At 36.0% G+C, this 26,961-nt stretch overlaps 1 protein-coding gene across 1 annotated transcript; it reads right to left on the bottom strand.

Moving 5' to 3' along the window:
* Positions 1–18,153: 18,153 nt before the first annotated feature.
* LOC110922663 (heavy metal-associated isoprenylated plant protein 39) lies at positions 18,154–19,075 on the bottom strand. Its single transcript, XM_022166917.2, has 3 exons — positions 18,931–19,075; positions 18,515–18,590; positions 18,154–18,422 (listed from the first exon to the last, which is right to left on the bottom strand). Exons 1-3 carry the CDS (start codon positions 18,943–18,945, stop codon positions 18,259–18,261), a joined length of 255 nt encoding a protein of 84 aa, XP_022022609.1. The 5' UTR covers positions 18,946–19,075; the 3' UTR covers positions 18,154–18,258.
* Between the last annotated feature and the right edge of the window lie 7,886 nt (positions 19,076–26,961).

The raw sequence follows: 26,961 nt of genomic DNA, 5'->3' as shown, positions 1-26,961 counted from the left end.
TAATGCGATTTGGAAAGAAAGGCAAGCTAAGCCCGAGATATATAGGACCTTTCGAGATAATCGAACGTGTCGGGTCAGTCGCTTACAAGTTAAACTTGCCTAAAGAGCTTAGTGCTATTCATAATGTGTTCCATATCTGTAATTTGAAGAAGTGTTTCGCTGACGATTCACTGGTTATACCGCATACGGATATACACATAGACGAGAGTCTAAAGTTTGTTGAAAAACCTTTGTCGATTGAGGATCGACAGGTAAAGAAGCTTCGAAGGAAGCATGTGCCTATTGTAAAGGTCAAATGGGATGCCCGTAGAGGACCCGAATACACGTGGGAAGTGGAATCCACGATGAAAGAAAAATATCCCCATTTGTTTGAATAAATCTCGGGGTCGAGATTTCTTTTAAGGGGGTGAGGATGTAACACCTCGAAAAATTTCGTCCAATAATGTCTTGACACGTGTCATAAGGTTCCGTTATGTGAAAACATACTTTAGAGGGACTAAAAGTGACAAACAGTGAAAACTATGGAACGTAAGGGTCCAAAGTGTCAACAATGGATAAATAGGCTCTATGATAACCCCACATAATGTTTATAACCTTTAACGGATGGTTCATGGATCATACGACGCGGAAATTGCACAAAAGTGAAGTATTGTAAACTATAGGGGCCAAAAGTGTCAACATGTTGAATTTATACCTCTGAGTGAACTTTTGGCAGACCCGAAGCTTTGTATAGCTAAAATATACTCACTAGAATATGTGGTAAAAATTTCATGAAGTTTCGTCAACGTATGAGAAAGTTATGGCCAAAACCGTACTTAAAGGACTAAAAGCGTCAACGTCGAATTTCATGGTTTTCGGTTGAGCGCAAAGTTATCCGAGGGCATTACCATGTTGGTAAAAGTCCTAAGGTTCTTAGAAACCAAGTTTGGGGGTTTACGGGTCGAGAAAAGTAGCCGAAACATCGCGTACAAGTTCAGGGGTCAAAGCTGTCAATATATGAAAGTTGTTGGCTGATCAGGAGGGTCAGGCGACCCGCGTGGGTTGCCCAGTGACAGAATTCGCAAAATGGATGGATTGAGTCCGAATTTGAGTTGTTTACAGCTCACTTGCACCTCCAAATGACCCAATAACATGCCTTGCATGGCTACTACTACAGTGACCTCGAATTTATGGCTTTAAATCAGATTTTGATCACATTTCTTGGACATTCTCAAAGTAAACAAGTGCTCTCAACATTCAAGAACTTCAAGGCAGCTTCCTGGAGACAATCTGAGCAACAAGGCCGACTCCTAGTGATTTTTAAACATCTATAGGACCTTTGTAAGCTTTCAATTCGTTCTTTAATCCATTCTTGTTGTGATTATTGATAAAAGTCAAACTGGGTGTTCATAACCTTTGACTTTCCGATTAAACGGATTTCTTTCAGTCATTTCTCGAATTGAAACTTGTTATAGATTGGTATTTATGTGGGAAACAAACCCTCTAAAGGGTACCATCTGATTCCCACTACATGCATGCTAAATGTCGAGTCAAACCTATTTCTAAAAAGTCAACAGAAGCGATTTTTGTGAAAAATAGCATGAATAATGATATAGATGACATGCAATATGATTTATCATCATAAACAACTTGTAATACATATAAGAATGTGTTTTAATCATCATCAACTCGACAATCTATAATATAGACACGAATCGGAACCGAAAGTCTTGTAAAACGATTATTTCATAGACTATCGATTCGGATTCGTACATGCATGTTCGAGATCTGCATTGGAAAGTATTTTTGACTATTTTTATTTTAGTTAAACTTTCTGGAATTTTCTTTGATTGAGTCTATGCTTAGCCTATTCGAATGCATGTTTCCGATTTATGCATAAAGTTGACTATTTTGCCCTTTTTGATATAAAACGTGATTTTTGGAAAAGTGAAAGGATAGAAATCTTTATTTCTAGTATATGAACTTGCACCGAAAATTTCGGATCAGTTGGTGGTCCAGATTGTGAGTTATGGCCATTAGCGTAAAACTATATTATAAATTTACATAAACGGTCCTTTTCGCGTAGAACCCGTTTCTGGCCACGTTTTGATGCAAAACGTTTTTTACCAACAGAAGTAATATAATATTCTGGGAATTTTGATGATTTTTAACTAATTTTTGGCTGAACGGATCCTAGATCGCCTAGTCATTTCGGTTTATGTCGGTTTTGACCGTTTAGGCCATAAAATGAGTTTTACACATTCTTTTGACCCGAAACCTTTTGCTACTGATTTTGTATGATGAATAAATTATTATAAGTATTCTGGAAATATAAAAATCTCAGATTTTATTTGAAAACCCGAAAACGCCCTTGAATCGCATATTTAGCGTTTTAAGCGCATAGTAAGCGTTATACTTGTTTTAAACATATAAGACCTATACCTACTGATGTGTTTAGCATATTTTCATATAATAACAGTAAGTATGAGTATATGAACTCAGACTTCCAGTTTTGGCATTTTTAGCCCTTGTGAAATTACTAAAATACCCCTACGGTGCATAGTTTGTTTTAAAATGATAAATTTGATATATGAGTCATACCTTACTGATATAATATGTTATATTAAGTATATTTACTGTATGAACCAGACCCGAAACTCAGATTTCTAATTTTACCCTTTTATTATCTTTTAAATGACCAAAATGCCCTTCTAAGGCATAAATTGGGTTTAAAATTATCCCGGGCAATATAGAACATAATTTACTGATATAATATCATATTTTAAGCATATTACATCAGGGAACTTGCATTTGAATCATTGGTCTACCCGTATCGCCCTTTTCGCGTTCGGTTCGGTTTACGTAACTAGTTTGCGTGAATTGACCGAAACGGGTCAAACGATATCATTTTTATTTCAAAATCCAGAATGTATTTAGTATACCCATATTATACAAGTATTCAAACTTGTCGGGTCTAAATCACATTCTATCCGGTCTTTCGCTTAATCGTGCGTAAACCGTATCACTCCTAAAACTAACCGGTCAAAGCTTAGGCTTAAATGAAAGGCCGTTAGGAATCTAATAGGTTAATTATAAACCTTGTTCCAGATTAGGAGGCCCGGTAAAAGCTACCAACACTTATCATTTGTGACTTGTACTTGCTCAGGTAAATACATTTTGACTTATTTTCCCTATACGGGCTTGGGGTACGGTATTTAAAATACCGCTTGATCGGGCGCACAAGTCCTGCGCCTTATAGGTGTACAGTCTTGAATAGCTTGTGCGACTTCGTTTAAACAGTCTTGTCTTACTAAAAGGCTTTGGGGGGTTATTGACCGTGTCCCGGATATCCTTGGCATTATCTTACGAGATGGCCACGACCAGAGCACGGGGTGTAGGCGTACACCCGACGTGTATAACTCTTTAATGTGGTGTGTCATTTAATCTCTAGCCCGGACAGCAGATCCCGGGCCACCAGAGATACAAGTGCATGTAATTCGTTCACAAGTTTATATTATATAATTATCCCAAGTTAATAAAAATAATTATGCCTCGTGCATTTAAATCAATTTTCAATCATTTTCAAAATGAGTCGGTTGATTTGTATTTACCAGTGTAAACTGACGTATTTTTCCCAAAAGGTTAAGTGCAGGTACTATACGGAAATAGGCTGGTTGTTTCCTAAGAGCGTCCACTATAGTCTCGCAAGCTCGGACGACAATATATCTGTTGAACTATTTTATCTTATTTTATTTGATCCGCCTGTGGATCCATTTCAACTACTGTGATATTTATTATTACACTTTATTTAAAAGTTGAAATGTTTCTATTCTGCTTCCGCTGTGCATTATTATATTGTGTTGATTGTCTATGACGATGCCAACTACGTCACTGTACCCCACACCGGGCCCACCGGTGACACGTGGAAATGGGGGTGTGACACTTTCTTTCTTCTTTCTTGCGAGAATCTTACATAAACTCGCTTATGTTTCTGTTACTATCCTCCAAGGATCGAGCCCTATGAGCTCTGATACCAATTGTTGGCTTCAACCCAAAGAAAAGCACAAAAAATAAAGATGAAGTGAAGGAATGCTGTAATCTTAGAACAAATAGAATGGACCCAAATAAATTAAATTTATTAAACCCTTGACTTACATGCATGAAACCTACGACCATTTATATAGAATAAACAAAACATCCTATCCTACCCATACTAGAATTAATTTACTTGCATGACACTTAAACTACATTAATCCTAAACCTACCATAATTCAAAGCCTACAAACTAGGAATGCAAAAACTAAAAGATAAACATACTAACTGACTCGATAAGCATTCAAACAACTAATTAAAAACTAAATCCATCTTGCTACTTTTAACCCTCCATCTTTCTTCACTTTTTATTTTAGGATTATAACCTTCACATTTAACCTTATGAAAGGTATGTATATTACAGCATGTGAAATATATAATATAGATATGTATATCTATAAGGAATTCCAAAAGTCAAATAAGAATAAAGCACAAGTATATGTGTCAATAATAAATCTAGATTTCTTTATCAGGAATCTCTCGCATATATCTTTAATTCCAATGTCAAACATTCTTTCGTTTGATCATCTACCTCGTAACTCGAGCAACAATAATAACAATGGAAACCCATTAAGTTGGGACACCATCAGAAATATAAGAATTACCAATGCGTTACCATAAATTATTAACGCCATAAATATTGAACGCAAATAAGAAGCATGTAAAATTGTGCTAATGCACAAGAAAACACATGAAACTTAATTTATTCAGACGTCGAAGTATATCACACACGACTTTCGAGGCAAGACTTTTGGAAAATATAATCGGCATGATGACTCCAATATAAATCCTGTCAGTAGAAGAACTACTAATCAAGCGACACTCTGCCACACGATCCTACAAACTATCTGAATACCGATGAGGTACGTTAGGACAAGATTTCACAACCATCGGTGCACAGTCTAACCAGAGTCATAATTATTATCACTGAAAAAGGAGTCACATACCTTTGCAACTCCCTCTATTTTATTTTAGTTGACATTCCATGATAACATCACTCAACAACGGTTATCACTCGCAAATTCCAGATAAAGTTCTTATATTTCTTTGACTTGAATCTTGACTTCTACATATAATGAATTGACCTTCGCGTTTCTACTTCCCCTAATGGTCATCATACCATGAGGATTTCTTTCCTAGTAACAAATATTGATCCATTTCATTTCTTGATAAATCCACACGTTACACATGCACTGTTTGTTGCGCATGTGGTTCATGAAGACCACTGGAGGGCTTCATTCCAATTTGTTATTTTATTAAAACTCAAATATCGTTTCGCTATACTTGATCTTTGCATTGTAAACCGCATTTTTGCAAAACGATAATTCTTTGATATTGAATCAATGAATTTCCTAAAAAACTCGATTTTCTTTTGAATGGTATACATGGGTTTTGTTGTAACCATGACAGAACTTTCTTGGACTCGTTTTGTTTAAACCAAGTTCAACTGTTTGAACTTGCTTACGGTACGTATTAAATTCAAGGTCCCATATGATGGATTGCAGCTATCATATTCAAAATAAATCCCAACAAGCACTTCATTTGTTTTGAACCATAACATGCTTGTTTGGTCTTCGAATTCTTCAAATCATTTCTTTGATCATGATCACCTTGTGGTGACGTTTTCACAAATTTGAAGCTTGCGCTAATCTCGTTGCTCAATCCATGCTTCGGATTTAATTATTTGTTGTGTATTAATATTAAATCTGCTTGTTCGATCTATGTATTATCAGTCTTAATGCAATTGTGTGTTAAGATAATGGTACCCCAGTTCGTGTTAAATATTCCGGTATACCCCTTAACGATTCTTTCACCATTGAGCGAACATTTCGTGATATTCATTGCCTTTCCTCTTCGCTCAAAAATACTGTTTATTTGTTCCATTTTCAGTTATAGATCCTATGAAAATTATTTAAAACAAATATTCGGATTTACTTTGTGCACCCTTCGCTTAAATTCAAAACACGGTGATACTTGTTTGATCACTTTTATTATCACCTTGTTTCAATCACTACGACACCTTGGGGTGGCGTTTTCTTTAATTTGAAACTTGAGCTAATCCTCTTTTCACACCTGATGTACGGATTTATTTATTTATTTTCTGTTGGTTCACTATCTTAAACAATCTTAATACAATTATGTGTTAAGATAAGAGTACACAAATTCATATCATATTCCGGTGTACCTCTAAAGTTTCTTTCATCGTTGATCGAAAATTCTATGATATTCATTTGGTCTTATCATCATCAAATTGAAAATCCTATTCGAAATGAATATCCAAATTTACTTCATTAAAGCTTTCAGTTGATTACAAAAAACGGTGAAATTGTTCGGTCACCGCATTTATTGAATTATTTCAATCATTACGACACCTTGTGGTGTCGGTATAGACTTGTAGCTTGAGCTAATCTATATCTACCTTTCGCTTGACTCATCCTTGAAAGTGGTTTTAATACAACTATGTGTTAAGACAAAGATACACTAAACTCTATTATATTCCAGTGTATCCTTATAAATCAATAAATGTCAACCCATTGGTTTTTCCTAGTTGACAAATCGTTTTTGAACTTTTATTTCATTCAAGCTTGTTGATTCTGATTCTTTCTCAATAAACAATCGAAATAAGTTTCCTTTGGCAAATCATTCACAACTTGTAAACATTCACATTCATTGATTATATATCTTTTTGACTTGAATCTAATCACCTTGGAAACTATATCATTCATTTGAACATCTCATCTTTTGAAATATCCAGATTCGCTTCCTTGAAACTCTCAGTTAATTTCGAAAACAGTGAATTTAATCAGTCACCATAATTATTGAATTCTTTCAATCATTACAACAGTTTGCAGTGTTAGTATAAATTTGTAGCCTGTGCTAATAATAAACTATATTCATACGTCATTTCGTTTGATTCGTCATTTTAATAAGTCTTGATACAGTTATGTATTCAGAACATGATACACTAAATTCCATTATATTGTCCAATGTATCCTTACCATTTAAGTAAACGATATTGATTTTCGGTTTGATCATTGACAAATCATTTTTCATACTTCCATTCACAAAATAGAGATTTATCAATTCAGAATCTCCCTCAATTGATCAAAGTAAGTTCTTTTCTGACATCGAATTCTATTGTTTCTACAAAGTCATTTTATTTCAAAATTTCATGCCTATCAAGTATCTTTTGATTCCATCCGATGATATATTGTTTTTACTAATTAAAAAGAGTAACGTAACCCCTAAAGATATCATTGTCCAAATCTCGAGGACGAGATTTAAAACAAGGTGGGGAGGATGTAACAACCCTCAAAGATAGTCTCGATAACAAACCGTAATCAAAACCAGAACTACACGCGATGAAACTTGTATACTCAATCTAGAAAATTTAGCAAGTAAGGACTCTTGTAGTCCAATGAACCAAATTGCATAAAAATAGTCTTATTAGATTCACAATTAAAAACCAAATTGATTGGAATCAAGATCAAGCATACGTGATAAGTATCGGCACGAAAATCGAGGAAAAACGCACGATTGGATGAGAAGGGCGGCCAAGGACACGCGTCACGACACTGCGACACGTGTCAGAACTACGTGGGACACGTGGCAACCGAAGCTAGGTCGACCCTCCACGCGACACGCGACAGGGGAGGCCGACCCGTGCGCGACACGCGGGAGGCAACAAAATTGGGCTATAAAGCCAGGGGTTTGGGATCAGTTCAAATCGCTCAGTTCGACGGTCTAAAACGTCGTCCTACTCTCTGTATCTCCGTTTCTTTCTATCAACGCCCTAAAACCCCGAAACTCTGCTCGTTATTAGGGTAATAACTCTAATCACTGGTACGATACTTTATCCGATCGATTAAGACTATCCGATGGATGTTTAAGTGCTGCTCAAACTCGGGTTATACTTTGTCATTCGTCGTGAATTCGATGGATGTTTAAGTATCGCACTTTGTCATTCATTGTGAGGGTTTCTGTCTCGTGATTATCATTAAAGTTAAATTGAGTTAATACACTAATACGAGTTCTATTGTATCTAGAAATTAGAACTCGTAAGCAAGGAATTGCTAGAATACTTAATAGCTAAGTAAACATAATAGTTAAATAAACTTAGCAGTTAAGTTAGCTAAGTAGATTAATTAATCCGTTTATTAAGTTAAGTATGATTAATTAATCAGTTAATCAAGATTAGTTAAATTAATCAAGATTAATTAAGTTAAGCAAGATTAATTAAGCTAAGTAAGATTAATTAAAACAGCTAAGTAAGTTAATTAGTTAAATGGTTAAATGGATAAGTAACTTAATAGTTAAGGAAACTTAATGGTTGAGGAAACTTAATAGTTAAGGAAACTTAATGGTTAAGGAAACTTAATAGTTAAGGAAACTTCCTAGCTAAGGAATGAATCTACCTTACCTATAAATAGGAAGCTTAGGATTCATTTTCCTTTGTTCATTTCTTCTATTCTTCTCTCTATACGTTGGTGTTCTAACCAATAATCACCAAAGCGATATTCTGTCCGATCGATTCAAGAACCAACTAACGAATGCCAAAGTGTTATACTTTGTGAATTTCGGTAAACGGAATCCAAAGTGCTATACTTTGTGAGTTCAATAAAAGGATGCCAAAGTACTGTCTGAATAAGACTATACTTTGTGAAATTCGTTAAGGTTCGAATCTCGTGATCATCGTTAGGTTTGATATGGTTTTACACAAATACGTATTCCATTCTGTTAAACTATATGTTTAACCATCCAAATACTCCCAACTACACCTTTACAATCAAAATGGATGCTTAATCATCAGAAGATCCAAAACAATAAAGTATATGCTTAATTATCAGAAGGAATAAAATCAAGAAGCTTGTTAAATCAATATTGCATGCTTATACTGTGAGCCATTCTCTTTTTACCAACTGTTTTACAATACCTCAAATTATTTTCAAAATGTTATAATTACAGGGATTAAGTCGTGGTTATCTTGAATCACTGGCTAGTGGGGTATTGTGCACATTACTTAGTTTCTCACGGTTAAGCTATAAGCCCTAACATATGTTAGGCTAATAAGTCCTAACAGTGATAATCGTCACTACTTGGGTGAAAGGACCCAATAGTGGCATGACCATAGTCACCAGGAGGTGACAAGGCGCCAGATAAAAATAAGATACTGCCATTGTAATCGCTCTTATGCTGTAATTTATAACTATGGGTCATTTTATAAAACCTGAATGAACTCACTCAGTATTTCCTGCTGACAAAACCTTTTTAAAACGCGTTTCAGGTAATTACAGTAGATTGGAGTAAGAGTGGATATGGCACCAACAAGGCTTACAGAAATGGCTCATTTTATCAATTAAATCAAATTAAGAATTATCATTTTATGTATTCGGGTTTATCCCATATTAAAAGCTACCTTTATAAAACATGGGTTTATCCCCATCTATTTAATAAATAAAATCCGGTGTTTTTAAACTCTGATATTTTTCCTAACTCACGGTCTTGATGAAATTTCCGCTGCAATGTTTTTTCTAAATAACCACCGGTACCACTTGGCTGCTCGCGGCGCCCGATTCCATCCAGGGTGGGGTCGGGGGTCGTGACACTTCAGGGCTTCATCAGCAGTTTGAAGGACAACGACTGTTGTATATGAACAGTGGATAGAGGACATCAGATGTTATAAACACTTTCAGGGGGAAAGCTTGGTGTAAACAGCTGCTTATGATGAATCCACTGTTGTGAACCAGTTTTGGCTCTAATTATTTGTTCCTCTGATAGGGTTCAATCCCAACAATCTCCCCCTGGAACAGATAATGCCAAAACCCTTCATTATTCTGGATCTTTATTGTCTCATCAGAAGTTCCCTAACTTGTCCTTTGAATTGCAGTTCAAAATCCATATAACTTGTATCATCCTCATCCCTACACAGTATAAGCTCAAGGAGATCTTGTAGATCTTCCACACGCAGGCCTAGTGCTTGTTCCCTTGATATGTGCTTTACTTCTCCATTGGATCTGGTCAGTGTCAATACATGGGTCTTTTCATCAGACATCCATTTTAGTATTTTTGAACCCAATTGGTTTCTTGGGAGAGGTTTATTTACCAATGAGTTGGGAGATTGTGGCCTTGTGAAAATTTTGTTGAGCAGTACTCTGATCTTTTGCTAGTTCAGAATTTTCAGCTGACATTTGTTTGAAAGCCAATTTTATGGTGTCATTTGCTGTAGCTATGTCTTCTGCAGTTTCTTTTTCAATCTGCTCTTGTCTCTTTCTTTGATCTAACTCAATGACTAAAACATCTGCTGATGTGATCAGTGGTTTGGGAGTATTGATCTGTTTTGGCTCTTTGTATTCAGACTTCTGTGGAAAACTAGGATTTGTCATCCTTCTTTTCTTTAACCTTTCATAAGCCTCATATGTGTATTGCCTAGTCCATTTTGCTATGGCTTTGGCAGGTCCAACCTTTGCATCCACCAGCTCTTGTTTCTTCCTCTTGTATTCTGAGGTAAGCTCATCAATGGCCTTTTTGTATTTGCTCCAATTTGGAGCTGTCCTTTTCTTATTTGGATCATTCTTGATTCTCTCAATTTTGTTTACCTCATGCTTTAGTGCAATGAGTGGCCATTCACTGAATTGTTCTTCTTTGGCTGGATAAAACTTTTCTTTCATGATGAATGCAAGATAATCTTTTCTCATTTCCTTTTGTAGGGCAGCATCAGGTGGCATATTTGACATATCTTTGCTTAGGTCTCTTGCATAATCTTCCATTTGTTTGACCTTAGTGAGTAAAAATTCCATTCTCTCAGAAATGGCTTTATCACATTGATCTTTACATTCAATTCTAGCTCTTATATCTGCTTGCCTGGCTTTTAGCTTTAGATAATTATCCATATTTACTGGGTTCCTAAAGCCTATGAGAGAAGGAAATCTTCTTTTTGAAGGATCATCCACCGTATAGAATTGTCTCATCTCATCCTTTACAGCTTCCAATTCCAGTGGATAACTTTCAGCAATGGATACAATATTTGCAGGATTAATTGGTTTGGCTATAGTTGTTGGAATGGATTGTTGTGGTTTGATAACATTGTAAGGTATGGAGGATAAAGGAATAGGTGCTGGTATATCATCATTATTCTCTTGAATTTTCCTTTTTCTTGTGTAAAGCTTTTTGGGTGAAGGGGGTTTTGGTTGTGAGGTGACAATGGGTTGTATGGTGATTGTAGAAATAGTGAGTGCAGTGGTAGATGACTGGCAGACAGTTGTTGACACAACTGGCGTTTCAACCTCTGTTGTCATTACAGCTACTGATGTGTCAGTAGATGTCTTCTGCTTTTCAGCAGGTGGTGATTTGGTAGGTGGTGATGTAGTTGAAGTGATTTTCGGTGATGGTGGTAGGGCAGTGGTTGTGGTGCGTGTTGAGGTGATGGTTTTTGTTTTAACAGCTACTGAAACTACTGTTGTACCAACAGTTGTTGATACAACAGGAGTTAGAGTAGCTGTTTGGGTAGAGGTTTGATGTTTGGAGCCTTTTGGAGGTGGTTAGGAAGCATGCTTTGTAGGTCTGGATGGTGTGGATTTGGGTTGCCTCACTTGTCTAGTGGGCTTCTTCTTTTCATCCGTAGGATTTTCATCATCCTTTGGCTCAGAAGTACCCTGTGCATTCAGCTCCACATAAGCTCTTTTCTCCTGTTCCCATCTGGCTTTATCCTTAGCCTCTCTATCCCTTTTAACACTTGCTTTTGCTTCTGTAAGTGCATTTGTGTTAACATCAATTTTCTTACTACCATCTGGCAAGGGAATCTTTTTAGTCATGGCATCTTTTTCTGGTTCAACATAAAGACCATCATATATTCCCTTCTTCTTCAACTCCTTGATTTTCTCCCCCTTTTTGGCATAATCTGGAGGAAGTTTATCAATGAAGAGAACAGTGGGAGGAGCAGTGCCAGTGGTATTCAAGATGTGGGCCTTTATAGCCTTGATGTCTACTTGGGTGTTTCTAAACCTTGACTCCATCATGTTTCTCAGCTCTTGTACATATATTGCATGTTGCTGATCTGCCATTTGTCTTTGTTGTTGGAGCAGTGGTTGAAATAAATTCCATAACTCATTTGCAGCAGGTGCAGGTTGTGCAGGTGCTTGAGCTGGAACAGCAATGGGTTGCACTTTTTGAGCTTTTAACAACTGTTGCATCATATCTTTTATTTCAGCAACAGATGTCTCAAGGTTGTCAATTCTACCCGTCAATTCCTGATATTTTAAATCATCACCCAATTTAATGGGATCATCTGATTCCCCACCGTCAGTGGTTGTATCAATGTGTGATTTAGGGAAAGAATTCCAAAAGTCATCCATTGATGCCCCTTGTTCTTGGTACTGGGGTCTTCTTCCTTCAACACTTGATAGCCTTTTGAAGGTACCAGTGGTCATAACAAACTCACTGGTGGTTATCAGAGGTGCTATAGAAGGAATTGCCTTCAAGGGAGTCTGATTGATGAAACAACCGGCCAAATGTAGATTTGTTGATCCAACACTTGTAGTTGCTGCTCCACTTGAACTACTGACAGGAATAACTTGTAACTCCTGCAGTGTAACCTCCTCAATTGTTGCTGGGATAGCAGAGGTATAAGTATTAGACCCAGTCACTTGTGGGAGTGTACTCTCAGTGATAGGTGATTCAGAGGAACTGGTTTGTGTCTGAACTATAGCAACCGCATGCAACAAGGGTAGAATGGATTGTGGTAATGAGAGGGGTGAGGATAAGGGTGTTGAAAGAGACATGTCCTTGGGATCAGGACTAAGGAAGATGGATCCAATTGGATCCAGAGCTTCATAATGTGGGGTCCCTGTGCTTACAACCTGATCCTTTTGTGAGGATGCAGGAGGAGTTTGAGGCAAGGGTGGAGATCTTTCTTCCATCTGCTATGAGGAAGTAGCAGCAGTGGTTGTTGGTGACATTTGTGTTGTCACTGGTAGTGGCTCTGGGATCTCATCTTCCAGAGTTGCCTATTATTTGGGTTTGGGGGGCTTTTTGGATGATTTCTTTTTGGTCTTTTTGGTCATTGCAGGTGTGGGTTTCATAGCAACGGTTGTGCTACTATGATCACTTGGAGTAGTGGGCTCAATAGCAGATACATGAGGAGCAGTGGTAGCTGCTAAATTCTACTCAGGCACCTCTGCTTGTGTTTTTGTAGGTGTTAACATTCTAGTGAATGTTTCAGGTGTTAAACCATTTATTTGAAAAGAAACACCTTGAATGTGCAAATTTTCATTTTCCTTTCCGAATTTTTGTTTAAAATAGTAGCTTAGAAACCTTGGAAACAGTAAAAACGATTGTTATCAACATTTTTTACCAAGTCATCAAAGATCTCCTAGGAATAGTTAAAATTTTCATTATGTAAAATAGCAAAACCCAGGTATTGGATCTTTAATGTTATTTCGTTAAAAGCAGTTGTTTAATTTGAAACACACATCAAAAGGGTATGGAATAAAAACCTAGGTGAAGAAGGGAAGAAGCCTTTTTGTAAGGTATCCTTTTTTGTTTTGTTCCGCATACCCTCTTTCAATGAAATCAGTTTTTAACTCGTTTTTGGGAAAAGAAGTTTTACCATGCTGATCATCGAGTTTAAAGACTTCCGATATGGATTGTGGAGTAATTTGAATCTTTTTACCCTTTATGGAAGTGTTAATGGCTATGACGGTGTCACCTTGAGACTCAAGTGTGGCATTTTTCCAGAACTCTCTCTGATCAGCAGTTAACAAAGTTTTGTACTTTGAAGCTGAAAGAGTATCAATGATGGAATCGAAGGTTCTAGTGGTGGTGGGTTTTGTGAGTAAACCCAAGTAATTGTGAGGGGATTTGTATAGGATTTCAATGGGTTCAACGGCCTTTTGAGTGATCTTTTTGGAAGATGAGGATGATTTTGGTTTTGATTTTGTCATTTTGATGAAGAAGAACGAAGAATGATTTGAGACGGAAAATTGGAAACTGCTTTGAAAAGAGAATTTTGGAATTCAATTCGACAGTGTAAAACCCTGTTTGGGGATTTTGGTCAAGGTTTTATTTAGGGAAAAAGTGAATGCTGATGTGGCAGCGGTTACAAAGATCTGATGGCTAGAAACTGACCACGTGCCAACCTCTGATGAAAAGATGAATAATGGAGGCAATTGTTTTAGGAACCACTGATGAAGCAAATATCAGTGGTTGCAACGGTCATTAGTGAAAACAGTGGATGATTTTAACTATCAGTGGATAGCTTTATCAGTGGATAAAACATTGATTTTGAACAATCAGTGATTATGAATGGACAGGGATTGACTTTCAGCAGTGGACAGTATTTAGGAAACAGATGTTTGAGAAAAACAGTAGTTAGGGGTAAGGTAATGGTAAGGATTTGAAAGGCTATTATGTCAACAACTGTTGGTGCAACAATGGATAAGCTTTTGACAAATGTTTTGAGCATCTGCTGTTCTGATGAAAGGAATGATTTTGAACTATCTGCAAGAATGCTATCCTCAACAAAATTCATTTTAGATGCAAATTGTCAAATTTAATATATCAGCAGTTTTACAGGAGTTTGCATTCAAAGTTTTGCCACATGTCTATTACAAGTTTTGAAGCTTTTATAGATTCCTGACAGTGGTTTAGTACCCCAGATGATGGAAACCCTTTTACTATGGCTACTCATTTTGTGTCATAATATTTGAATTAGAACATGAGTACCCAAGTATTTTAAGGTCTGTTAGCAATCAGTCTTTGATCTGTGTTAAAACAAACTTGAGTTTGACATGACCTTGACAGTTGCACCATTTCCTTTTGATCTATTTTCAAGGATAATATCACCAAAAAAAATAAGGGTTCTACATCCTGACAGGTGTTTGAAACTTTTACTATCAAAAACAAGTAAAAGTATAAAATATATCACTCTTAAAGAAAAATAAAGAATAATATATCCTGATTTATTTGAGAAAAACCTTTTCAAGAAAAAATAATTAAAGGTTATTCTGAAAACAACATAAAAAAGGATCTGGTATATTTTCCAATTAAACTCATAATCACATCACTCTTCAAGTTTTATGAAAATGGTCAGTGATTTGAAATACATTGTAATAACCACTGTTTGAAACCATTTCCTTGTTAGTTGATTGCAAAAATGAGGAGACATGTACACATAAGTTTTGAAAGTCCTGTTATAGACTTTGTTACCATGTGATGATTCTGAAAAGCTTGTCTAGTCCTCTTTTAGGTTTTATCACTGGTGATACTGTTGTTACCTGAACTTTCTTGAATCAATGAATGCACACAGTTGTTTGATGACCATTGTTTAGCCAATTTTAGACTCTTAAGTGTTTTATATTTATACTCTTTTCTTTTGACTTCAAAAGTTTTGAGATAAATACACTTTTGAGTTTTTGTGATTTTTCTTCTTCCCTTTTTACCCTTCCCATTCATAAGTACTAAAATAATCACTGGGAGGTCTTTATTGAAGAAATACTTAACCCAGAATCATTTTGCAGCAATGTTTTGAGAGATCTGGCCATATTTGTACTTGCTTACATCAAATCTCACATTACATATGATTTGGACTATTTTAACACTTGATTTTCTTAATGCATTTTTAACAAAGTTGATTTGATCCTTTTTAACAGGATTCTCAATCTGTTTTTCACACATAAGATCTAATAACTAAAGTTTCAATTTCCCTCCTTTTATGTTAACAAAAACACTAATGTTTTTACGAACATAGGTTTTTGTTGACCTGAGGTACACACCTTAGTATCAAACATGATGGAAACAGCACAAACTTCGTATCAACACTTGAAATCAATTTTGTAAAGAAAATGATTATACCATAGTTATCAGACATATTTTCAGATCTGAAAACTATAGGTGGTTTATGCATGACATCACTTGTTGTGAGAAGTTTGTGTGTCTTATGACATTTTGGTTGTTTCACAGAGTTTTTGAATAGCAACTCTAAACGTGCTCACTCGTTACTCTGTTTTTCAACAAAATACGATCAACCTTAGCATCAATGAATTTTGAGCTGAACTGTTATGTCAAATTGATTGTTAGATCGAATTTGACTGTCCAGGCTCTGATACCAATTGTTAGGATCGGAGGTCCTCATGATTGTGTTTGTTTGTTATAACTTGAATATATGATAAGATTTATGCAGCAGAAATAGAGACAAACTTTGTAAACACAATCAAAAAGAAAATAGTTTTAGTAAACACATGCTTATCATTGAGTCGAATGCTTACAATACAGAAATGATTACAGACATGCTTACATACTAAAAACTCCCCCTCAGCATGATGCTTACTGGTTGATCGCTCAAGATGAAAAGATTGGAGGAGAAGAACTCACTCAGTCAATCAAATGTAATAGTACAGGGTACTGTTCCATTTATAGGCAAATCAAACCACTGAAGCATCTAAGCTGACGTCACCATGAAAGTGACATCTAACAACCTAACAACCTTTAACCACTATTCTTATACAAGCACTGCTAATCTTAACCACTGATTCTATACAATATAAGTGACAAACTAAACTACTGCTTCTTCCTTCCATTGTTGCATGTCAAGCACTGATGTTTGACAATCAGTGCTTTCCTCAAAGTTGATCAGTCCTTGAGTGGGCAGTTCTTTAATCAACAGCAGTACTTAGATAGCATCAGTAGATTGAACCAGCAGTGTTTAATCCTTAACAGTCTTTAGGGCTTCATCAGCAGTTTGAAGGACAACAGATGTTGTATACGAACAGTGGATAGAGGACATCAGATGTTATAAACACTTTCAAGGGGAAAACCTGGTGTAAACAGCTGCTTATGATGAATCCACTGTTGTGAACCGGTTTTGACTCTAATTATCTATTCCTCTGATAGGGTTCAATCCCAACATGGATGAACACCGAGTGTCACTTGTTGAAGATTCATCATAATGAGTTCATTTTAGCCCAAAATCATATCTTTTACATCCAAATTATTTGTTTAACTTCCATGAAAAAAGATTGAAGGGTTTAACCCCATAAACATGTAAAAAATCGACCTTTATAAGAAAACCCTACTATTTGCAAAAAAAAAAAAAAAAAAAAGCCATTTTTAACATAAACAGAGATTTGGAGGTTGATTCTCACCTGATTCTCAAGTAAAATACTTATGTGATGATCTATGATTGTTTACCAATCTATTCAAGTTTCAAATTCGTGATTCTAGGTCTCGATTTCCCTTCCTTCAACTTTCTCGATCTCGAACCCCACTTTCTTTCTCTAGATTATGGTTTGATGAATGTGAAAAATGATGATTAGGGTTTCCAACCCTTTTTATACTCCATAATTTATTGGCTTTCCACCACTAATCTTTATCTTGGCCCAAATCTATTTATCAAATAAAAAAAATCCCACTTTATTAAATAAGCCTAAATTCCATAACCATCCACTTTCTGAAATCAAACTTTGGAGCTTTACATTATGGATGGTGATTATAGGATTGTTTGGGATTCTAAATAAACCTAAAGTCATTAGTATAACAGGATGTTTGGGATTGCGTTGTAGAATTAATTATTTAATCATTTTTATTGTTAAGACAAGCTTATGTTGTAAGCATATAAAAAGGACATTTGTATCATCGTATACATTGTCTAAGCTCTAAAGTATTTAAACGATCACTTGTTCGCATCTTTGACTATTTATTATAATCAAGTATAATAATTATTTAAACATCTTCTGTAATATTCTTCAACTCAACTTGAATATTTAAGGGTTATTGGATTTTATCATCTCAAACTATTGGCTATTGGTCACTGCTACACCGAACTATCAATTTGACGTCCGTCACCCCCAACTTAACACATAATGTGTTTTGTCACCACATCGTTAACTGGTCACTAACTTTAGATCCCGTTACTATACTTTTGGGGGTGTCATAGGGATCTTAGAAAGGTTTTAGGGATAGGACACCCCAAATATATAGTAACAGGATCAAAAACGTAGTGACAAAACACACTAAGTGTTAAGTTGGGGGTGACGGACGTCAAAGTGATAGTTGAGGGTGGCAGTGGCCAATCGCCAATAGTTAGGGTGATACAATCCAATAACCCAATATTTAAATACTTTAAAATGTAAAAATATAATATCAGCACATCAACATAGTATAGATGTTGGTAATACATTTTTACAATACCCAAGCTTAAATATCTTTCTTTTCTGGTTCTTTGTTTTCTTCTTTAGCATGTCCAACGGAGAGTACATCGGCATGCCAATTTTTAAGCTTTCCGATAACATCCACCGGATCAACGTCTCCGACGATAGTCATTTTCTTGTCTTTCATATCCATAGCCAAGGAATCAATCCCTAAAAGAGTTTCAGAAGAAGAGTTTCTATAAGTTAATGAACTATTATGGTGTTAAAATCAAATTTGAATAAAAAGAAAACAAAGTTTTAACCTGAAAGACCCGAAACCGCCTTTAGAGCTTTTCTTTTCTCATCATTGTCATTGATATCCACTTTAATAACCACTTTCTGCAATTAGTTACCGATTATTAGAAGTAAATTGAAGAAACGTGGATGAAGATCAAAATAAAAGAAAAGAAAATACAAAGTCTGGGCTTCATACACCTTTTTTTTTCTTTTTTTAAAGGTAATTTTATATATTTCATTCCAATCACCAGGGCAAATTACATAAGGATAACAGGTAGACGAGGAACAAACTGCACCGTCATCCCCTTCTGAATAGAAAACCCTAATCTACTAAAAACAAAGCCTCGCCCCTAAGGGCTCGAAAAGTTGTTGTGGACCAAACGCTGAACTTAAAAGAAACAAAGGTTCATATGAATCAGAGGAAGAAAGTGCAGAAATTCACCTTGCTTTCAGGCATGTTGATGGAGATATGGAAGCAGGTGGAGTGAAATGTTGAGGAAATTAAGAGAGACTTTTGAAGTCAAGTGTGTGTTTGTGTGTTATTTATACGGAAATAGTTGTGTGGCCATTATTTTAAACAAATGAGTAGTTAATCATGAGGCCAAAACAACATTCAATTGTTGCAAAAAAGGAATAGAAAAATAAAAAGGGAAGACTTGGACCATGTTAAAAAGTCATGAAGTGGGATTAGACCCAGTCTATCTCATGTAGGCTCTACCCAACCAACTCGGTTAATTCGGTTAGATAAAAAGGTGTTGGCCCTTATTTTATATACCGGTTTTTGGTTAATTTGGCTCAACCGGATCTCCAGGAAGTTCTCTGTGGTTAAGATATCAAGCTCGCAGATTATGGAGGACATCATGGTGCATAGTCTCAACCGCATTATTTACCGGTAGAGCAAAGAAGGTTTCGGCAACATAGCAAAGGTGGCAAGTTTGCCCCTTTCTCGTAGTTTTTAAAATTTAATGGGTTCGTAATTCTGTAGTATGTTTTGTTTTTTTAATTTTGGTTTTATTGAGGTTTTTGCTAGTTTCCCGCTAGTGATCTCTTTGAAAATAATCATTGTTGCCGTTCAAAAAAAAATCAGTTTGTTGTTTTTTGAAATTCAACTAATTGTACGGTTTAGAATTTTCGTCAAATCGATCGAACTGGACTGTGAGATATATGAGACGCTTTAGTATATGGTTAAGCTTTGTAGGTTGGATCTAAGGCAGTTAAAAAAGTTCTTAACTCGAGCTCACTCGATATCAGCTCGTTTACAAAGGAGCCAAGCTGAGCTCACTCGGTTTGTAAACATGCCGAGCTCGAAGCAAGGTAAGCTCGTTTGTTTGTTTCGTTAATGTTAAGCCCAAATTTTAATGCGTGTAACTAATAAACAAGATCAATTATTAGATAACAAACCCACATAATATGGTCTATGAGTCTCAGTGACCCTCCTAATATTAATTTTGTTGATTATTGTAACTTAAGTATTAAAATATATATTAAATAAACTTTTATTTTAAACTGAGTACAAACTCAAATCAAAATTTAACTCGTTTAATTTGAGCCTAAGCCTAAGCTGAAGCAGGCTGGACTTGACTCACTCATAATGCATCATTATATTATAGTTAGGTCCTCTTTGTCGTAGATTTTCAATTATATGCTTAATAAAATATTATGCACTACTGTTATAAATGTTATAAAATTTCATTTTTAAACATGATTTGGTAGATTTTTAGCGATTAAAAATCACATCAAAGATGGGACAAAACAAAAACGTCAACTACACAAACCAGACCATTGGAATGTTTTAGTAAACGAATTTAAAAATCTTTAAAAGACAAAAACAAACAATATAGGGGATCTTTGGTTCACATTACTTTTGTAAGAATTATACAGGGGATCTTTCGTTCACTTAATTTTGTAAGAATTTATAATTTGTTACAAGAATTGAATTTGGGGTGAAACCGTCGTGTCGACTGTGTTTGGTTGCTTGTACCCTTCCAACCGAGATCTTTTAGGGTTTTGACGACTTCGTTAAGCAAACCACCATCTTCATCTTTCCCCAAATCAAAAGCCTAATTTACAGACACGCCATTTTTCACTAAATCTAGTTTACATCGCACGAGCTAGGGTTTTTAGTGGTTCCGATCACACCTTTCATTAAATCGGGTGTGGAAGTTTTCATTGAAAAGTCAGAGAGAGAGAGAGAGAGAGAGAGAGAGAGAAAGAGAGAGAGAGAGGAGATGGTTTGTCAGCGTGCTGGTGGTGTTATCGATGTTGATAGTCGACTGAAGGGCTTTTGGCGTCGTGGGCAGTTGTGGTTGCAATGTGCTACTATGTGCTTTCTTTGTTTGTACTGTCTTCCTAAAAAAATTGAAGATTAAACTTGGCCCAGTCAGTAAGTGACATCTGGACTAATGGTGGTCAATTACAACGTAAGATGTGAAATGACACGAATGTTAGCCTTAATACCCTATGATATTACTAAGTTAAAAGTTAATTCTCTAGATTGTTACTTTAAACTCTTAATATCCAATCTTGTTATTTTTCACAAACTACAAGGATCAACCGTGTAATTAACCCTTTTTTAATATGCAAGACTTTAGAAACCATCCATGTCCCTTGGGGGTTACCATTCAGGTCACATAAAATTGCACGTCAGCTTAAATCATATCCTACAGAAGCTAAAATATTATAAATTAGCTTAGCCCATAACACATATGTTAGAATCATTAGCTAGCCAAGTAATTAACTAAGATAATTCTAGTCGGGTGTTACAATAAACACGTATAAGTAAATGAACAAACATAGACAAACGTTAAGAAAGATAAATAAAGGAACACTACTGGTGTCTATTTCCTTTTGTTTAATTAGTGAGCATATTTTTAGGTGTTCTTTGTTTTTTAAAAGGTAAAATGTCTGCAGTCTGCGGATCACATCTGCATACATCTTTAGAAAAAGAGGTGGACCAAACCTCTGCAGTCTGCAAGAAGAAGGTTGTTTGTTTTTTAACGTATGTAGACTTCTAAAATAAACTGGTGGTGGTGTACGGACGTTAGTAGTGGGTGGTGGACGTGGACGGTAGGTGGTGATAGACGATGGTTGTGATAGACGGTGTTGGTGGGTGGTGGAAGGTGGTGATGGTGATGGACGGTGGTGGGTGGTGAACGGTAGTGGTGGTGATGGACAATGGTGGGTGGTGGACAGTGGTGGTGCTTAACCCTCTGCAGACCTTAAAAAATCTTGGAAGTGGTTGGACCAAGTCTGCACCAAGAAGAGCCCACGCAGACGTTTTTTGACGAAACGTATTCGAAAAAATAAACAATCTGCAAATGACAATGTCTACGCGTGATCTGCACGCACAAACAAAAAAGTCGGCGTGGATTTTTTTTAAAAAAACAAACACCACAAAATTGACTTAGAGACCTAATATAACTTGTATACTCTACATTCCTAGATTTTCAAGTTTACATGAAAGTGAAATGATTAAACATAATTCACATTTTAATCTAGAACAACACTTAAGGACCCATGTTGGGGTAAATTACTCATTATAGTTGCCTTATACTAACCAAACTTTATTTGACTCTGTTCCATATTAATTTGGAGTATAAAATAATATTTTTCAATAAGTTATGTAAATCAAACCTTTAGTGTGGGCGTGGAAAACTGGTGTGGTTGTCTCTCCACGCCCATCAAACCACCCCGTGATCGGCGTTGTGTCTAGGGCGAGGAAGCTTCCACCGGCGTTGAAGGCAAACGGTTACACGACGTGGCGCGATGGTGTTGGTGGGTTTAAACTAGCCGTTGAATGGCAAGTTTGATTAAAAAAACCTTTTTTAAAAAAAAAAACTATATATAATCACATCTTTCACCCATTTTTTAAAAACAACACACCAAATCAATCCATTTCTCTCTTCCCAATTGCATATTCACTCCCATTTTTAACATTTTTTTTTAAATGGAAGGCTCAAGTTCATCATGTTCATCTTTGTCGTCGTCTGAGCTTGAGAAATATTTTTTATTCTCGTTAGTTGACTAGGAACCGGCACTCCTAATTACAGTGGTTCAAAAAGTGGTTGAAACTATAATGGAAGACGAAGGGTGCTCCTCATAACCTAAGAGGAGCAAATACATAGTACGCGACATAATCACCGTACATGATTTATTGGTAAGTGATTATTTTTCTCCCAACCCGAATTATGATGATAGTACTTTTAGGCATCGATTTCGTATGAGCCGTGAATTATTTCTTAGAATATCAAACAATTTATCAAGTAAATATGAATTTTTTCGACAAAGAAAAGATGCGCGTGGTTTTCTATGATTTAGCACGTTGCAAAAAGTCATGATCGCGCTTAAACAATTGGCTTATGGGACGTCTTCCGACCTTATGGATGAATATATAAAAATGTCGGAACGAGTTGCGAGGGAAAGCATCCATTATTTTTGTGAGTATGTCGTTGAACTATATTTAAAAAGATATTTGAGAAAACCTACATTTAGGGACATACAACAGCTTTTGGAGGCGCGTGAAGAGCGACATGGTTTCCCTGGGATTAGGGGTGCAAACAAGCCGAGCCGAGCCCGAGCTCGAGCTCGATTAACTTATGAGAGCTCGGCTCAATTCGAGCTTTGTTTTCAAAGCTCAAGCTCGGCTCTTTGTATTTTCTCAAGCTCGAGCTCGGCTCGGGCTCGGCTCGTTTATTATCTATTAATTATTATATTAAATAAAAATAATATAAATAATAGACTTTTTAGCCTCGCGGGCTCGATAAGTGAAGCTCGGGCTCGGGCTCGTTTACTAAATAAGCTTATTTTTAGGTTCGAGGTCGGCTTGGAAACAAGTTTAAACAAGCTCGGCTCAACTCGGCTCATTTACACTAAGGCTCGACGAGCGTAACGAGCCTAGCATGCGAGGCTCGTGCTCAGGCTCGATAAACAAACGAGCTTTGTTTTGAGGCTCAAGCTTGGCTCGGGCTCGATAAGGCTCGGCTCGTTTTGAGCTTTTTCTCGAGCCGATCTCGAGTAGCTCGCGAGCCGCTCGGCTTGTTTGCACCCCTACCTGGGATAATCGGTAGTTTAGATTGTATGAAATGAGAAGGGAAAATTGTCCAACTACGTGGTGCGGGCAACACACCAGTGGATATCATAAAAACCCGGTTATGATGGTTGAAGCGGTCGCATCTCAAGATCTTTGTATTTAGCATGCATTTTTTGGTGTGCCTACTGCAAATAATGATTTAATGATTGTTAATCAATCACCCATTTTCAAGGACTATATAAACGGTGTTGGACCAAAAGGTTCTTTTGATGTTAACGGTACAGAGTATAAATACGATTATTATCTAACGGATGGTATTTAACCAGATTTTTCCATGTTTGTAAAATCATTTACACGAGGAACAACGTTAGATGAAAAAGAGGCATATGTTTAATGGTGCTCAAATGGCGGCATGAAAAGACATCGAACGATCTTTTGTGTTTTGTAAAAAAGATGACACATTTTGAAGACGACATGTAGAATTATGGAAAAACCTAGAATTCGAAATGTGATTGACGTGTGGGTTATTTTACATAACATGATTTTGCAGGATGAGAGACGTGCAATTTGCGATTATTGTGAGGAGACCAGTCAACCAAACACCGTAGAATTAAGTTATCAAGAGAAAGAAGTGAACTTACATGAAATTAAACATAATACAATACATCAAAACCTTCGAGCAGATTTGGTTGAACACATTTGAAGTGTTCCGCGAAACGACCTTGACGAAGACGAAGACCATGATTAAAATTTATATAATTATATTTTAAGTTAATTTAAATTTTTATTTTGAAGTTTATGTAATTTTAGTTTTATGTGAATTTTAAAATTTATGTTGTTTATGCAATTAATATTAATGTTCTTATTCAAATTTGATAGATTTTATATAATTATTAAATATACAATAATAATCTAAAATATGTGTCATGTGTCGAAATCGCCACTCTATCATGCCACTTCTCATCCCTCGCTTTTTTTTACCACGTCACTTTTCTGACGCGCGCTGACATGACTGCCACATGTCAAATAACGCCTCCTTTTCATGTAACGCATCGCTTTTTCGTAACTTTCCTTATTTAGAAAGCTTGTCGTGTATTTCTATTTTTGAAAACTTGTTCCTCTTGTAATCGTATTTCGTTGCATCATTGTAAATTCGAGACTTCGATCGTAAATTCCCTATTTCATACAAATTATACTTCGCTTATTTGTTCATACTTATACGTTTTAATTCATTTGTGCATTTGATACCTTATATGTGATCCTCGTAAACACATGTTAAACTTGCAAACGAATATCGTATACACATGAATTCATACGCTTCACATACGCATATACATCGTTTTGCACTCATGAATACTTAAACCATGACATTCACACTTATTTAATACTTGATTAGATGCTTAACATACACAAAATACCTCATAATGTATCAACAAACAAACATCAGGGACTAAACTTGCCAAAAATGAACTTTTTGCACGGATTACACCCGTCGCGCTACGCAATGGGATATGGCATTTCTCTTCGCGGCACGCGAAGGTGCTACATCCGCAGAAAGTTTATTTCAGCTATTGCATTGGTCAATTTTGTGTTTGTTTTCGTTGCAACTCCCACCTAATTACATTAAAACTCACCTAACTCAAATCCTAATCCCTCCAATATATAACCAACACTTCCCACACTCTTTTACCACTTTACACACCATCTAATCACTCTCAAAACACTCCTAAATATCTCTGAATTTCCAGAATTTGGACACAAAGCTCAAGTGATTCTAAGTGAGTTCTAGCTCACTTCTACTACCATTTCTTACTTGTTTCTTCTTTCTTAGCACTTGGATAACCTCAAGGAAGGTTTTTACAAGATTACCTTGGTAATATAAGGTGAAACCTCACCACATTTGAGGTCCAAAGTGCGACAAACTTTCTGTTTTGTTTCCATCTTCTTGTATATTCATATTCATGTTAATAACTTGGTGGAATCTTATGCCCACCAAGCTCACAATCAAGTCTATGGTTGTGGGTTTGTGTTGTGGTTATTACCATCAAAGTTATGAGTTCAAACACTCAATATAATTATGTTCATACATGACAAAATCAATGATGAAAGCAAGCACAAATCATCATCTTACATATGATGAACTTGTGACTAGTGAAGTGTGAACAAATGGAAGCTTTGGCTTTCCAAACTAAGTTCCACTCCTTCATTTGAAGCTTGTGTATGAACACTCAAAGTGACTTACTAGAATCAAAGTGGCTTAGCCCCGTGTAGCCTCCCTCACTTAGTTAATTCTTTTCATGATGTGTTGGCACACCCGGGTTAGAGAACACTTGGTCACTTGAGCTTATGTTAGATAGATTTATTTCTTGTTATTCACATGACCCTCCGAATCATCCTTGTGATGATTTGTGTAGTGGCGAATCATATAATGAGGTTTCAACCTCCATGCTTAACATACATGATACTACATGTTATCTATGATTGGACTTAGTTTTAGGATGATATTATAACTCTATAAGTACATATATATATACTTAAGAACATGGCTGATTTTGTGATAGTAATCAAGTCATGATTATTCGTCATAAACATAGGCTATTATATCTAAGATTCTAAGATATTTGTTGTGATTCTAATAGGCAATTTGGGACCATGAAACCACTTAATATAGTGTCATAAACGAGCTCTTAGAGTTAGATATTATTTTCGTATACATACTTTTGATACTTTAAATTCTAAATTCCGAATCTTATCACTTCCTAAACATCATGTAACCTTGCCATTGGATCCTTATTCACAAATAACTCGTCACTCATGGATAATCGGAAAGCTTTTGCAATATTGTGAGTACACTTGACCCTTTTTTCGCTTTAATACACTTTGGGTGTAACATGTTTAACTAATCAAAATACACAATACACACAAACATACTTATTCACTCAATCCATCATACGTGCTATTTGTTATGCTTAGGTTTTATGCTAGAATACATACATGCTACTTGTCATTAACTTAGCTAGCCCACCTTAACAATTATAGCGTTGTAGGAGTAGCACACCACCCGACGGGGTGTTGTTAAGTCAACATATTATGGTCTCGATAACTTCGTTGTCGAGGGATGCACAATATTATACATAACGGTCTCGTTCACTTCCGTGGCAAGGGATGTTCATTATTCTTGTGGACACTCGGGTTTGACTTTTAGTTATGCATGCTAGTTCAACCTTGTATACAAATTGCCATGTTGGATTTGAGAAATTCTTTTATACTTATGCTATGTATCTAAAACTTGTGTACTCGCCAAATACTTTTGTATTGAACTATGCTTTTAAAACATGTTGCAGGCATATGATGATGTTGATGATGCATGTAACTTAGTAGGATGCCTAGAAACACATCTAGACTTTATATACTTGTTGTAATGTAATTCTTTTGTTTCAAGTT

The sequence above is a fragment of the Helianthus annuus genome, chromosome 2 (assembly GCF_002127325.2).
Source record: "Helianthus annuus cultivar XRQ/B chromosome 2, HanXRQr2.0-SUNRISE, whole genome shotgun sequence".
Lineage (NCBI taxonomy): Eukaryota > Viridiplantae > Streptophyta > Magnoliopsida > Asterales > Asteraceae > Helianthus > Helianthus annuus.
Note: the sequence above shows the minus strand (reverse complement) of the source record. Positions and strands in the feature narration are given on the sequence as shown.

What these genes read in the sequence shown, in the direction of transcription:
- LOC110922663 (XM_022166917.2), bottom strand. An exon ending in GGCGGTTTCGGGTCTTTCAG is followed by an intron (nt 18,423 to 18,514) that starts GTTAAAACTTTG and finishes AAACTCTTTTAG; the next exon opens with GGATTGATTCCTTGGCTATG.